Source organism: Tauraco erythrolophus, chromosome 5 (assembly GCF_009769465.1).
Source record: "Tauraco erythrolophus isolate bTauEry1 chromosome 5, bTauEry1.pri, whole genome shotgun sequence".
Lineage (NCBI taxonomy): Eukaryota > Metazoa > Chordata > Aves > Musophagiformes > Musophagidae > Tauraco > Tauraco erythrolophus.
The window spans coordinates 72,584,810-72,601,553 of NC_141469.1; the positions used below are offsets into that span (position 1 = coordinate 72,584,810).

General features: G+C 43.8%; 1 protein-coding gene across 1 annotated transcript in view; it reads right to left on the reverse strand.

The window, feature by feature from the left end:
- FAM13A (family with sequence similarity 13 member A) overlaps positions 1 to 16,744 on the reverse strand; it is a 131,269-nt gene that overhangs the window by 73,449 nt on the left and 41,076 nt on the right. The window contains exon 6 of the mRNA XM_086611526.1: positions 850 to 1,022. Coding sequence (XP_086467652.1) covers positions 850 to 1,022 — 173 coding nt within the window. The remainder of the gene's footprint in view (positions 1 to 849; positions 1,023 to 16,744) is intronic.

A 16,744-nucleotide genomic window follows, 5' to 3' on the forward strand; every position in this document is an offset into this window, starting at 1 on the left:
GTTTCGTGACATGTAAATAGCACTGTTTCCCACATTAGGCCAACCCCATATTTCAGTAGCATACAGCAATTTCCCACAGTAACCCGAATCCTTCATGTGCTGCACTAGACACAAGAAGAAAGGGAATGACAGACTCAATTCAATACCCTGAGAAGAATGAAAAGATTGTGGTTCAGTCTGATGTTCAGGGAAGGACTTTACAAGAAATCAAATTGCCCGTTACCTGTTTAACTCACTGACAAAGTGCCAGCAATCAAAACTCAAGATACTCTTTCAGATGGATACTCTTATAGATGCTGTAGACAGGCAGACAGACTCTTACAGACAAATTCAGACAGATACACTTGTAGATACTCTTTTATTCTCTGTCTTGTCTGAGTAACACTAGTACTATCATCAGTCCTGTCAGAAAGATAAATCCCCTCAAAAGCCCCTTCCTTTTTGAATTGAGAATGGGAATGAAGCCAGCCATCTGTTAAGACTTAAACCGGGCAGATCAAATACACTTAATTACTCAGAGGAGACACCTTACGTTTTCATTGCATCTTGTGCTTGGTGTAGTTTCTAGCGCCTGATCTTAGGTCAGTCCTGTCCATCTGCACTCCTTCACCAAGCAGGCCACCTTCATATGCTTGAAAGTTTATACTGGAAAGGCAAACTAAAGCACACAGCTGGCTTTGTAAGGAACCTGTTGGAATGTGTGGCTTCAACAGGGATACGCACATTAATTTGCCTTACAACCCAGCATACTGACTTCATAAGCATCAATGGGAAAAAAGTGTTGAAAATGCTCAGAGCTGGAAGTGCAGGTACAGAACAAAGAAACAAAGACAAAAAAGGAGCACGAACCTGGAGAAAAAGGTATCACTGTTATTAAAGGAGATTTCATCTGTTAAATCCATCTCCTTCCAACATGAACCACCGTCTGTTAACTGGAGGTTGACCTGAGGTATTCCATCTGACAGGCCTGGTTGTGGCACTAGGCATGTTTGGTTGGATCCTTCCATTGTGGACTTTGTCATCTACAAAAGCAGAGAGAAAAATGAAATGTGAAAGGAAGAAAGGGCAGAGCAGCCTTTTGAGATAATCTGTAACAGAAAGACATTCCGTACCGGTGTACAAACAGCAAAGAATATGACAAGGTGCAAAATAATAATATAAGATACACATAATTCAAACATTCTGCTTGATAAAGACTATTTAAAGAAAAATAAAGGTGTGTACTGAAAGAACAGGGGCAAGAGTGAAATTAAAAAAAAGGAAAGCAAGTAAAGTTACTTTCTATTTTACAGAACAGACTAAAATACTTTCCATTGAATTTGCTTCTCGACACAACTGGAGAAACAAATGGTAAAAGCAATTATACACCTCTTCTCAATCCCACTCTCATTCTTTTTAATTGCAGTTGATGTCAACACGTGGCCTGGAAGGAAGTTTCTCAGGCTGTGAACGTTCTGGATTGGCGTTCTTTGCTGAGGCAGCCAGGACACAGAGTCGGAAGCTGGGCTCCCTGAATCCAAGACGAAGTTTCCAAGCATCACTGAGCCCATCCACAGGAAGAACAGGGCTCTTGCTCTGACCCTTCAGCAGAAGCGCACAGAGCATAAGAAGAGACAGTGCCGTGTCAGACGGGTGTCCAGTAGCAGAGGCAGTTAAAGGACGCTTAGGGGAGAAGGAGAGCAAGTTTGGAGGTCTGCTCCTCCCGCACTGCCCCAGCTTTTGGCAGTCTGTGGTTCAGGGCTTTTTTTGACTTGGAGGCTGCAGCTGGTTCACTGTGTTTAACAGCAAATATTGAACCTAACCTTTGTGATTACATTCAGTTTTCTCTTGTGTTCACTTCTATCTTTAGCCTTTGCAAGATCCTATGGCTAGGAGTTTCACAACATTGTTACACATTGATTACAATCGGAAAAAAAAAAGTACTTCTATTTTAGATATGGTGACAGATAATCTTTCCTTTGTTTTTGAATTATGAGAATTTGCAAATAATTATTCCTTATCCACCTTCCCCACACCATTCTTGACTTTATACTACTCCAGTCGTAGTCTCTAATCAGACAGAAAAATCTCAGTTTATATAGTCTCTCATTTTACAGATGTCATTCTGAAGTGAGCATGGAGCCTTCTTTAAGTCCTTGTCGCCAGCTTTTAGTTTTTCCTACCTTGAATAATTTTCTGTTATCAGCACATTCAGTATCTTTCTGGGTCATTATTGCAGAGGTTGAATAGCACAGATTCCAACAAAGATCCTTGAGGGACTTCACAGGCAACCTCTCTCCACTGATAAACCGACCACGTTTTTATTGCTTTCTAATTATTAATCCATAAAAAGTCTTTCGTTCTAATCACAAGACATTTTTGCTTCTTTAAAAACCTTTGATAATCCTATCAAAACCTTTTGAAAATTCCAAGTGCACTACACCGACGATACCTTCTACGTGCTCAATGGCTCCTCCTTCTCTAAAGAAGTAATGCTTGTGCCTCCTAATGACTGATTATCCATTTGTTTATTAATTCTGCTTCCTGCTATAGTTTCTACAAATCTGCTTGACAGTAAGTCAGACTTCCTGTATTACTCCTGAATCCTTTTCATACCTGGCTTACCCTAAGATTTTTTTTTTAAATTCTTGGTTTTACCTCTGTATCAGAATGCTTTTTTTCACTCACGGTTGTTTCTGAATGCTTTGTGTGTTTCAAAAAGTTTTGTGGGACAGAAAACTGCTTCTTACTTAGCTCTGAAGAGGAGAAACTGAAAAATATTACATATATCAGAGGCAAAGAGAAACCAGACAGATATGTTGAGAGAGTTACCCAGTTTCAGCCTCTGGACCACACGCTCTCAGCGAGATCTTGCCTTTGCTGACGTCAATGGGCATTTTGCCTGGAGTCAAGATCTCACCTTTGGACCACCGCTGGCTTCCAGCAACACTCTGTTAGCCCACCACCTGCAGCAGTCACTGACTGTTGACACCATGGGAACTGGGAACACAACATATGGAGCCACACCAGGCTGTGGCTCTCAGCTGCTACGAAACAACAGCAGTGCTGTGATTTAAAAGGGCAAGACCATGTCTGTGGGGAGGAGAGGCAGGGAGCTACACATCAGCAGCATTACAGGAGGGAAGCACAACGGCAGGCAGCGGGGCCTGGGATCTGGAGGCACCAACTCACTGAATTATCCTGGAATGTTGTTAAGCCTTTCATTCCGCACTGAAAACTTGCAGTTACTCATCTAGATTTTTGCAGCTGGAGGTGACCGCTGTCTGTTGTGCCTGCACAGGGATGTCTCCCACCGTGGCCTTTTGGTGCTACTTCACCACCACCTGCTAGAGCTGACACCATGCCCACGAGAAAAGCTCTCCACCAGAGTAACGAGAAACGGTGACTATATGTATTCACAAATTTCTAAACTAAACCAGCTCCTACACTGTCCTGTTAGCGCCTGACAGAAGCACATGCGGTATAAGCAAAATGGGCAACTTCTATGATGTACCACGTATGACAGCAATGATAAAGTCTGGAAAGCAGCATGAAGCCAGCCTTTCTCCCCACCATACCGTGTGCATCCAGATTTTAAGAACACAGTTAACAAAGCTAAATAATTTTCCTACCAGGTATGGCATTTGTAGAATCTGCCTTACCCAACAAGAAGCGCTAGGAGATGGGCAACATCTGCTGAACAGCACGGATCAGATTCCCTCTGCACAAATTGTTCATGAGCTTCACGCTGATTTATAGAAGCTCCTTATACTGAGGAATTCCATAAAAAAATCCACCCTTTTTACTATTCTGGTACTCTTAAAGGAAAAAAAAAAAAAGGTTTTGGTACAGTCTTCAATTCTTCTTGTATTCTGGCACTGAAAGATCACTTGGATGCAGGCACTTCCAACAAAAAGCATGTCAATCACATACAAGCTCTGCAGGAAAATTCTGTTGGAAGGATCAGATTCAAACTTGGGATTACCACTGCATTTTTAGGGCACTTCAAAATCCTTAAGAAGTGGAAGGAATCAGTGTTCTCCATCCTCTGTTCAAGACGATCTATAAGCTAGTATTGTGATGGCTTTGGACTACAGTATCATAGCATTGTAACTACTTCTTTAGCAATATAGCCTACAAAATATCTGAATCAAACTTACATTTATTATCTTTCTGTGCAAAACTGCTTTCAGTTGCGTCAGCATAAAAATGCATGTAGAAAAAAGTATCCCTTGAACTTGTGTATTAAAAATTAAATAAAGTTTTCCATTTAGGTAATGTCTTTAATCCTTATTAAAAACAGGAAGGAACAAAGTTCACTATCTCATTGTACAGTTTTCAGTGACCCTGTGAAAAAGCCACCTGCACAACTGCTGTAACAGCAGCACTTCAGTGATGTTCTACTGAGATAAAAACATAGAATCAGAGAATCATCAAATGAAAATATGAAAACATGCCCATAGGCAGACTAAGACTTCTGTAATTTGAATTCTTCACAAAGCAGATTGAAGAACTACAGACAGAGGCACCTTAAACACTTTTTGGGTGGTGGAGCTCTCAAGGGAAAATTTTTTGGCAGATTTCTTTGTATACACACACGCGTAAGTTTCATGCAATGAAGTCTGAGAGAACAAAACTGAATACTTTATAAAGGATATTCTCATTTTCTCCAACACACTCATTTTGTGATCAGCCTAAGGTGCAAGCTTACCCTCTGGGGGACGTGGAGAATAACCTGTGAAATGCCTAGGAGGGCTATTACAAAGGAACACAAGAAATCTGTAAGAAGCTCAAGCATTAATTTAAAAGGAAAAAAAAAGTCCCTATGGAAACTTGCTGCATGTTGTAACACATTTCTACATGCTGTATCTCGTCACGCTCTGTACCAAGTGTTGTAGGAGGTTTGTAGTTACCTGTGCAGCACTCCTTCGTTTGCATTTTGTCTCCAGAGAAGGAATCACCAAAGGACAAAGAAAGATCCAAGTGAGGCTTATAAAGGTCGTGAGTGGAAGAATCCCCTTATTCTTATCCCCTTATCCCCTTATCCCCTTATTATGGCGATGTGAAACTTAAGGACAGCCTTGGCTGCAGTGACCATGACACAGTGGAGTTCAAGATCCATGGGGCAGCAAGGAAACCATTCAGCAAGCTCTGTACCCTAGACTTCAAGAAGGCAGACTTCGGCCTCTTCAAGGACTTGATGGGCAAAGTGCCGTGGGAGGCGGCCCTGGAGGGACGAGGGGCCCAGGAAAGTTGGTCCACATTCAAGGAGCACCTCCTCCAAGCTCAGCAGAGGTGCATCCCGACGAAGAACAAGTCAGGCAAAAAGACCAGGAGGCCTGCGTGGATGAGCAAGGAGCTCCTGGACCAACTGAAAATGAAGAGGTTAGCCTATAGAGGGTGGAAGCGGAGACAGATAGCCTGGGAGGAATACAGAGAAGCTGTACGAGTGACCAGGGATCAGGTGAGGAAGGCTAAAGCCCTGAAGGAATTGAATTTGGCAAGGGATATAAAAAGCAATAAGAAAAGCTTCTATAGGTATGTAGGGGACAAAAGGAAGTCCAAGGAGAATGTAGGCCCCCTCCGGAAGGATACTGGTGCTCTGGTCACCCGGGACATAGAGAAGGCTGAGGTACTCAATGAATTTTTTGCCTCAGTCTTCACTGATAAAGCCTCTTGTCTTACCACCCAAGCTGTGGAAAGAACTAGCAGGGACTGTGAGGATGAACCACCGCCCACTGTACTTGAAGAGCAGGTTCGGGAACATCTGAGGAACTTGAAAGTGCACAAGTCCATGGGACCTGATGAGATCCATCCGCGGGTCCTGAAGGAACTGGCGGATGAAGTTGCCAAGCCACTGGCCATTGTATTTGAGAAGTCGTGGCGGTCTGGCGAGGTCCCCGATGACTGGAAGAGAGGGAACATAACCCCCATTTTTAAAAAGGGGAACAAGGAGGACCCGGGCAACTACAGGCCGGTCAGCCTCACCTCTGTGCCTGGCAAGGTCATGGAGCAGATTCTCCTGGGAACCATGCTAAGGCACATGGAGAGCAAGGAGGTGGTGGGTGACAGCCAACATGGCTTCACCAAAGGCAGATCGTGCCTGACCAACTTGGTGGCCTTTTACGATGGGGTGACAGCATCGGTGGACAAGGGTCGGCCAATGGATGTCATCTACCTGGACTTGTGCAAAGCTTTTGACACTGTTCCGCACGACATTCTTCTCTCTAAACTAGAGAGGCATGGGTTTGATGGATGGACCACTCGGTGGATAAGGAATTGGCTCAATGGCCGCACTCAGAGAGTAGTGGTCAACGGCTCGATGTCCAAGTGGAGACCGGTCACGAGTGGCGTCCCTCAGGGCTCCGTGTTGGGCCCAGCCCTCTTCAACATCTTTGTCGGTGACGTGGACAGTGGCATGGAGTGCACCCTCAGCAAGTTCGCCGATGACACCAAGCTGTGTGGTGCCGTCGACACGCTGGAAGGGAAGGATGCCATCCAGAGGGACCTCGACAGGCTGGAGAGGTGGGCCCGTACCAACCTCATGAAGTTTAACCAGGCCAAGTGCAAGGTCCTACATCTGGGTCGTGGCAATCCCAGGCACAAATACAGACTGGGCGGAGAATGGATCGTGAGCAGCCCTGAGGAGAAGGACTTGGGAGTACTGGTGGACGAGAAGCTCAATATGAGCCGGCAATGTGCTCTTGCGGCCCAGAAGGCCAACCGCGTCCTGGGCTGCATCAAGAGCAGCATGGCCAGCAGGTCGAGGGAGGTGATTCTCCCCCTCTACTCTGCCCTCGTGAGACCTCACCTGGAGCATTGCGTCCAGTTCTGGAGTCCCCAACATAAGAAGGACATGGACCAGTTGGAGAGGGTCCAGAAGAGGGCCACGAAGATGATAAGAGGGCTGGAGCACCTTTCCTATGAGGACAGGCTGAAAGAGTTGGGGCTGTTCAGCCTGCAGAAGAGGAGGCTCCGGGGTGACCTTGTAGCGGTCTTCCAGTACCTCAAGGGGGCCTACAGGAAAGATGGGGAGAGGCTGTTCAGGAGGGCCAGTTATGATAGGACAAGGGGTAATGGTTTTAAAATAGAGGGAGGTAGATTCAGGTTGGATATTAGGAAAAAATTTTTTACTATGAGAGTTGTAGAACACTGGAACAGGTTGCCCAGAGAGGTGGTGGATGCTCCATCCCTGGAGACGTTCAAGGCCTGGTTGGACGAAGCCCTGAGCAACCTGATCTAGTTGGAAATATCCCTGTTCCTTGCAGGGGGGTTGGACTAGATGACCTTTAAAGGTCCCTTCCAGCCCTAACGATTCTATGATTCTATGATTCCCCAGGTAAGGACCACTCTTAACTACAAGGCAGTTGTTTTCAGCTTATTGTGTTCTTAAAAATATTAACAAACAGAAAAGAAAGCCACTGTCTATTCATTAAAATACCATCTTGTACAGTGGCTGTTTTGCTTCTCTCAAGAAGACTTTTGGAAACAGTATCATGATTTTGTGTTTTAGCTCGCAGCCTTTCACATTCAGTTTATGATGCTTTTATGTTTTTTTTTTCCCCTTCATATTTAACATCGCATCATCAAGCAAATGTTAACCTGACTGCATTGCTTATCTGTTTGATCACTGTTATGACGTCTAGTTGGAGGCAAGTAACTAGCCTTAATGATCTGGATGATGGGTCTGAGCGTACCATTAGCAAGTCTGCAGACGACACAAAACTGGGAGGAGCGACTGACATGCCAGAGGGTCATGCTGCCATCCAGAGGGACCTCGACAGGCTGGAGAAATGGGCTGACAAGAACCTCATGGAGTTCAACAAGGGGAAGTGCAAACTCCTGCACCTGCAGAGGAACAGCCAGTACATGCTGGGGTCCACCCAGATGGAAAGCAGCTTGGCAAAGAAGGACCTCGGAGTCCTGATGGACAGCAAGTTGACCATGAGTCAATAATGTGCCCTTGCTGCAAAGGTGGCCAGGGGTGTCCTGTGCTGCATTAGAAGGAGTGTTGCCAGCAAGTTGAGGGAGGTGACCCTTCCCCTCTACTCAGCACTGGTGAGGTCACACCTGGAGTGCTGGGCTCCCCAGTATTGTACAAGAGAGACACGAACATACTGGAGAAGAGTCCAACAAGGGCCATGAAGATGAAGGGACTTGAACACCTCTCCTCTCAGGAAAGGCTGAAGGAGAGAAGGCTCAGGAGGGATCTTATCAATGTGTACAAATACCTGAAGAGAGGGTGAAGAGAGGACGCAGCCAGGCTCTTTTCAGCGGTGCCCAGTGACAATACAGGAGGCAATGGGCATAAACTGAAACACAGGAGGTTCCCTCTGAACTTCAGGAAACACTTTCTTACTGTGAGGGGAACTGAGCACTGGCACAGGCTGCCCAGGGAGGTTTTGGAGTCACCATCTGTGGAGATATTCAAAAGCTATGCAGATGTGGTTCTGTGCAACTGGCGCTAGGCGATGCTGCTTGAACAGGGGGGTTGGATGAGATGATCCTCAGAGGTTCCTTCAACCTCAACCACTCGGTGATTTTGTAATTTGCCTTTGACATTCTCATCTACCCAGCAAATGAACGGAACATATGAATTGCGGCATACTGAGATGCCTAATCTGGTGTAGCACGTGTCAAAGGAGCATTTTGTCCCAGGTGCAATCTAACTGATATGGGCTGCCAAAGAGAAATCTATAAACCTTTGTAAATACATAAAAAGCTTCACTTTGGAAGACGACACAAATAAATCCAAGGACAACCTCAAAGAATAAGGATGTTTTAGTTGAAGAGTAAATCATTTGATATTTCTCTCCTGAAAGTTTTTTATCTGGTGAAGCTTAACCTCAAACTGCATTTGAGAAAAATTAGATTCAGCCTGAGCCAGGAACGTTATGGTTACTGTTACATTTCAGCTGCGGCCGTTGAAAGCATGGGCTATGCCAAAGTCGGCTACTCTGGAATTTAAAATACATCTTTATTTTCAGCTACATACAAGTAAAATAGTATCAGATGCTACCAAGGATCAAAGGGACCACCAAAGAGCTGACAACTACAAGGAATTATTATACCATACATCTTGCATTTGGCTTTCAAGTTTTGCTGTCTCAGAAAGTTCAGATGCAAGGAACTGTGTTTGCAGTTTTAACAGAGACTGGTCAGTTTTATGACCAGTATAAACACATCATGATGGGTGCTGAATAAAGTGCAAGAAAACCTTTCCCCTAGGGGCACAAGCTGACCAGTCAAGGTGGCATCATCCCACACATACCATTGCCAAGACTCTTCATAGCTGACTAGGTGCATCATAGGGATGTTTCATCTCCCTGTGAGATGTCAGAAGTTCCTAGGTTCAAAGATCAAAGATAAATAAGCCATATATTCTGAAGATCTGATGTGGTAAGGTGACTCTCATCTTTCTACACTTGAAGAACAGAGACTGCTCCACACACCAAGTTGAGTCTGGAGAGCTCTGCACATATGCATCAACATGGAGTAAAGATACAGATCCTTAGCATAGGCCATCCTGCTTTTCTGAGTACCTCACTCAACTTCTCAAGGAGGAAAAAGAAAAACTTTCAATATTCCAAGCTATACATGAACACGTAAATAATTAGGGCAATTCATAGCCATTCGGGTAAGTAATTATGAAGTCTAAATGCAGAACTTTTGGAAGAAGCTAGCTGTGAGTTTATATGTAAATGTTATAATTGAAAGGATAATAAAAATGTTTCAATAAGGTTATCATCAAAAAAACATGAGGTGTTTAAAACATATACAGCACATTCTTTTTATTTAATACTGCATGAACATAGTACTCTTCCAGACAAGAGAGAAACCTCACTCAAAAACTTCCTTAATAAAGAAGTGGTACTCTTAGAGTTGTCCACCAAAACAAAGAGGTCTGTATTACCTTTGGAAGGCCTTCATATTTTGCAAGCTGAGAGCCCTAGGCTGACAAGATGTGTATATCAATACAAACGTTCTACAGAATAGAAGACGACATGTTTCTTTGCAAAAACCTAGGCATAGCTGAGAATGCAGGGAAATTCAGAACGTTGTTTCCTTTCTTACGCTAGTCTCAATTTGGCTATCAGCACAAGCCTTCCACGTCAATCTATCCACCCATCAGTGTTACCTCTGCTTTACGAATGACAGAGAAAGGGAGACTGTTAGCCAGATGCACCTCCTGCCTGACAGCTAAACAACCTGATTCAACCACTTCTGTCCTGTCAAATAACCAGGGAATGAGCCACCTGCCAAAGTTACCCAGGCTTGGTATTTGGATACTGATACCTCTTGAAACAAATATATTATATTATGTCCGCTCCATTTCAAACACCAACTATTTCAATGGATTTCTAATCACACACACACAGAGCTGTAAGCTCTCTGCCAGCATTACTTGACAGTAATGACAATGACAGTGAATCGCATCAGGCCTTGCTTGGAGATGCAGACTTTTGCTGGAAGGTTTATGTCATCCTAAATTGTCCCAGCGAATCAGGTGGAAATTCCTGCTGAGACAGCAAAGTCCCTCAAGTCATTCAGTGAACAGACCAAGTATTTATGCTGTACTTGAGTTGTTCTCCAAAGCTTCATAGTGCAGTAAGCTCTCAGACAACACCAGCTTCACCACCATTTTACTGCAGTCAGGGACTTCTGGGATACATCTGGATGGGATGAATCTCCTGCAGCTTGTAAGGACCATGTATCTTCCAGGCCCAAAGGGCTTTCAAAGGCAGGGATAATTCTGCAGCGAGATTTTTCAGTTATGCTCCTCTCACACTTCCTATATTATTCTTTCACTTTCTATTCCTACTCTCCAGAGGAGGGCCTGATTCATTATGTTGCTGGCCATGACACAGAATTTCTGTGTGTGAGGAAGCAAGTGCCAAAGTTGCGGTTTGAATACCATGTGTACTACACTAGTAGGGACAAAGATGTCAGAGAGGCTGTGGGACATCATCTAAACATACCTGAAATGCGCTGGCATTTTTTTCCGTAACAGTAGGGCTTAAGACAAGGGAAGATCTATGGATGTCATCTATCTGGACTTCCGCAAGGCCTCTGACATGGTCCCTGACAACATCCTTCTCTCTAAATTGGAGACATGGATTTGATGGACAGATTGTTTGGTAGATAAAGAATTGGTTGGATGGTCACACCCAAAGAGTAGTGGTGAACGGCTCAATGTCCCGATGGAGATCGGTGACAAGTGGTGTCCCTCAGGGTCCATATTAGGACCAGTACTGTGTAATATCTTCATCAGTGACACAGACAGTAGGATCAAGTGCACCCTCAGCAAATTTGCAGACACCAAACTGAGTAGTGCGGTTGACATGCCCGTGCGATGGGATGCTATCCAGAGGGACCTGGACAAGCTCGAGAAGTGGGCCTATATGAACCTCATGAGGTTCAACAAGGCCAAGTGCGAGGTCCTGCATGTATGTCAAGGCAACCTCTGGTATCAGTACAGGCTGGGGGATGAAGGGCTTGAGAGCAGCCCTGCAGAGAAGGACTTTGAGGTACTGGTGGATGAAAAGCTGGACATGAGCCAGCAATGTGCACTTGCAGCCCAGAAAGCCAACTGTGTCCTGAGCTCCATTAAAAGAAGCGTGGTCAGCAGGTCGAGGGAGGTGATTCTGCCCCTCTACTCTGCTCTCAAGAGACCCCACCTGCAGTACTGCATTCACCTCTGAAGTCCTCAGCACAGGAAAGACAAAGATCTGTTGGAGCTGGTCCAAAGGAGGGCCACAAAAATGATCAAAGGGATGGAACACCTCTCCTATGAAGAAAGGCTGAGTGGGGTTGTTTAGCCTGGAGAAGAGAAGGCTCCGGGGAGACCTTATTGCAGCCTTTCAATATTTAAAGGGGGGCTTATAAGAAAGATGGGGACAGAATTTTTAGGAGGGCCTGTTGCAATCAGGCAAAGGGTAATGGTTTTAAACTAAAAGAGAGTAGATTCAGACTAGACATAAAGAAGAAATTGTTTACAGTGAGGGTGGTGAAACACTGGAACAGATTGCCCAGAGAGATGGTAGATGCCTCATCCCTGGAAACATTCAAGGTCAGGTTGGATGGGGCTCTGAGCAACCTGAACTAGACAAAAGATGTCCCTTCTCATTGCAGGCATGTTGGACTAGATGACCCTTAAAGGTCTCTTCCAACACAAACTATTCTATGATTCTAAGTCCTTAAGCCTGGATTGAACTTAAAGCAAGAAGAGTCGTCTTTAGTAAGACTGCTGTATGTGCTAAAAGCGGGCTTGCGCTCAAATACTTGCCTAAGCATAGATCCAGTTCAGAAAGTAGTAAAATATAAAAAAGTAATTAAAAAACCACCTCGATTTGTCACTTCACCTACCACCTACATTACTGCTTTTAAAAGCACGTAGGCATATTACAGCTGACAAGTTCTTCTCAAAGAAAAAATGCTTCATCATCCTAAATTACTGACACTGGGAGACAAAGATCAATAGCTCTATAATTCTTACCAGGTCTAGCAGAAAGTCAGCAAAGATAACATAAGCAATAACACGTACTTGCAAAATTCAGTTACCAGCTCTCTTGCACTCAGAACCAAGCCCAAGTCCTTCCTTGATTAACTGCCACACTGAAATCATAAAGTCATGATGAATGCAGTCATCCTTACAATCTGTGCAGCTGCCACTGCCAAATTTGGGTTTCTCTTACTCTACTTGTATTTTTAGGCATTAGATCACTAAAACACCTCCTCTGTACTCCGCCCTACTCAGATATCAAAGTTATAAATTTGATGCAATCCCAAAGTGTGTGAAGCTTTAATGTTCACCACGTTCTGATGTTTTATGCAAATTCCTGTGCTTTAATGAGGACAAGACCCTTTGGATTCAAAGAGCTGAGTATTATCTTCTCTTAAACCACATCACTACAGCCTCCGTATTTGACAGAAGCCACTCAAACAGAGTAACTGCTTAAACACTTAAAAGCGAATACATATTTAAAAAACTTTGTTAACATTGCATGACTCCAGAGGTAGGGAGCTAGCAAATGCTCTCAAAAAGCCTACGAAATTCAAGCACAGCTACGCAGATAACGCATTTCTAGCTCCTGAGTTAGTTCACTTGTCACTGGCTGTGCATCCCATAATTTTGTTTCAGTAATCTTTGTCAAAGATTTTCTCAAAGTCATGTCTCTGTTATAGACAGATCAAAGGCAATGGACTTCAATGGACAATACAAATTACTTGTATCAGACTTAGGACCATCTTCTTGCTTGTAACCACTGTACCGAATTTTGTCCGCCCTCAGTGAAGTTTTAAATTGACGCTGTAACAGCAAGTTAATTACTAATGGTGTTGCAGATATCCAAACCACAATAAACTCACTGTCTCTAACTGCACCAGATCCACAGAGCTAAGCTAAATGAAGAGTAGCAGACACTTATTTTACCTATTGAAGTCAATAGACAGGATTCTGAACATAGACTGAGATTCATTGAGATGGTACTCCTCTACCAAAACAAATTCCTTAAAACTTTAGAAATGCTGCCAATAGTGTGATGAAAAAGAAATCTGTACGACATGGCTGATTCTAGTCTAAGACCACATGAAACCACTCTTGGAGACTGCCCCTGTGGCTTATCAGAGCTGTTTAAATTATTATGTCTCAGTGGATGTATTTGAGCTTGCTACTCACTGTTCTTTGTACCAGCAAGATGAAAAGGAGATGAAGAGAGGAATTCGTTCCAGCTACTCTCACCTTTAAAGAAGACTACAGAAATGGAGCATCCCAGAATCTGCATACTTTGGATACATAATGCAAATCCTTGCACTAAATTTAAGACATCAATGAACATGACTGTAGTGTGGACCCTGTGGACTACATACAATCCCGGCCTCCAGCTGCATTACCTGGAAAACGTTTGGTTACATTTATCTTCTTCCAGACTCACTTCTCAAACACTAAATCAAACCAGCCTACTCAGTGAATCCCCTAATATATAAAGGCACAGAAAGGAAGAAGCCCCATGCATATGTTCGCTCTGTCTTCATTTTCCAGTGTTTACCCACGCTATCTGTGTTTCCGTACGTATTTATTTAGGCAGTCACTAGCTTGCCATATACATATGGCAGTATGTATATACATATTTAGGCAGTCACAGAACTGCCATATACATCTAAGAAGGCTGGACTTAATGGCAAGTATAAGCTCCCTAAAAGACTTCAATACTGACCCTGCTTTTTCCCCATTAGCTCTATTCCCTAAGACATATCATATGACTTACTGAATCATTTCACGACCAGTGAAAAAGGCCTTTTACTGTAAAGATGTTGCTGCATGATATGTAGGAAAAAATAAATCCAGTACAAAATAATTCGACAGGAAAATGGCCATTTATTATGACCTGGGACAACACAACATTTTTAAGGAAAACAAAATTTGCCTGCTTTCTCTGTGCAACTGGCAATTTCAAATATCAAAGCTGTTGATCAAGAGCTTTACCAAAAATAACTGACTCTCTGGTGTTCAAGTAAGGTCTAGACGAACAGTAAAAGAGCAACATTGGAGATGCTTCCACTAGGGCAGATCCAGTGAACAAATTCCAAAACGTCCCTGAAGGCTAAACATAAAAATTGTATGCTCCAGAAAGATGTAATCTGAACTCAAAAGCTATCCTGCCCTATAAATATTCAAATTCAAGAAGTCAGTCCAGCAGAAAGATTATCTTCAAACCTGGGATTCTCCATGGTACACAGTAGGAGGTTGTTGGAGTGAACCAGCCACACCTTAAGGCCTCTTTTCTGCAGGAGGCCAGGCTCATTTACCTAAGGGAATCCCAGGCTCCTACCCTGTGCAGTTCTACAGGCAGCTTTGTCAAAATGCTGCAAGTGTGTAGCATGCATGGGATGGAGGCCAAAAAGTGACAAGATGTATGGGCCTCAAGCCAGAAGATACAACAAGCTCCCAGTGATTGTCGACTGCTGCGTGGCATCTGTTTGCAGAAGGAAACCTAGCACGGACAATGTTCTGAATTCAGGTGGAGAGAGCTTTCTCCAGGCAGACAGGAAAGGGGATTGATGTAGACCTCGCGAGTCAGGGGTATGCGGATGCAGCAGAGAACAGCAGCCTGCAGCTGAGCGCGCAGCCCGACCACTGCAAATTGAAACAAAATGCTTAAGTCTCTGATTTGGCAACTGCACTCACCAATGAGGACTCCCAGTGGAAGGTATGTTGAGGACTCCCTGATAGACTAAAAGAAAAATAAAGGCTCAAAAGCAAATCATATCAGGGAGACATAATGTCTTGTTTTGAAGTAATACAGAGGAAAAATTACATAATAAGAAAAATACCTCCTCCTTCTTGAGGTAATATCAAATTCCTTATGTGCATGTTTTCCAAGACAATACGTAATAATCCTCTCTTGCACTCTTTCCTAGAGATTTCCATCAGCTAACAGTTTGGCACATACTGTCTTTGTGTCACGGATGGTCTTAATGCACTGAGAAAGACTCTATAGCCTTTGGTTGGTTGGTTGTGGTTTTCTGGGTTTTTTTTGTGTGTTCCCCCCCCCCCCCCCCCCCCCCCAGTTTCTCCTTTTAAATTTATGTAATTACTTCAGCATACAAATTGCTGGTAACGTAAATCTGCCCCATGTATAAGCCTGGTTTCACACAGTCTTGCAAAGTCACTCACAAATTCATTTTTGAACTCCAAGGACCTCAATCTCGCCCTTCTCAACTCCCGTGTCTGCACTCCCAGGCAATGCACTAAAACATCAGGCTGGCTGTGTTTTCTCTTATGCTCTGGGATTGACTCTATGCACATGTGAACATCACCATCAAGCACAAAGCAGGGACAAACCAGCCTCATAGGTAAAACCAGTTAGTGGACTTCCCTTCTTTTCCCTTGCACTTCTGCTTCGCATGTGGAGACTGGAAAGACGGATCTACCATTGCTTGGCCATAGCAAGTAACTGAGTATTTCTTATGGCCTTTGCTCCATACTGGTGGCTATCTTTCAGCTTCAGTATTTTAAAGCACTATCAAGCACAGGAAAGATGCTGATATCAGGCATTCTGCTGTCTCAAATTATCAAGTGAAGCTTTGGTAACGAGTCTCAAGGTTTCTTTCATAAGCAGACACCTTAATCCAACCAGAAATTCTGTCACAGGCTCTGACAATGGCAACTGGACACTATGAGCGTCAAGAATCAGCTTAACCCTCTTTTGGGCATGCTTAGGTGAGGACAGCACTACAGGTTACGCAATTACTGCTGAACAGTTGATCCATATTAACTCCTTGTGAGGACATATCTAGCCCATAGTCAGAGTACTTCTGTGCAGCAACAAAGCTTATGGCCTCTTGAGAAACATAAAAATCAAGCCTCAGTTGTTATCTTGAATGTGGAGTCAGAGCATCCTCACAGACAGCAAGGATAACATAAGTATTTGTATCCAAATCTTAGATTTCTCACCTGACTACAGAGGCACTGCTCCTCTGAGAATAACTTCTGCCTTTCATTCACTTGGGTTCTTTGGACTCTCCTAGCTTGAACAGAAGATGTATCAAGCATAAGAAGCGCAAGTATGGCTCAGTGATCACAATCAGAGGAGAGATGTAGGAATGAACTTAGAAGGCTGGCTATGGTGATGATTTCTGGTTTCAGTTTCCCACAGGGCAGACTTACTGCTCATGTCTGTATCCAGCTGCCCATTCAGAACAATAGTGAGAGCAATAAAAATTATAGTAGGTTACTGTAGTTACAATGGGCATCATCTGATAT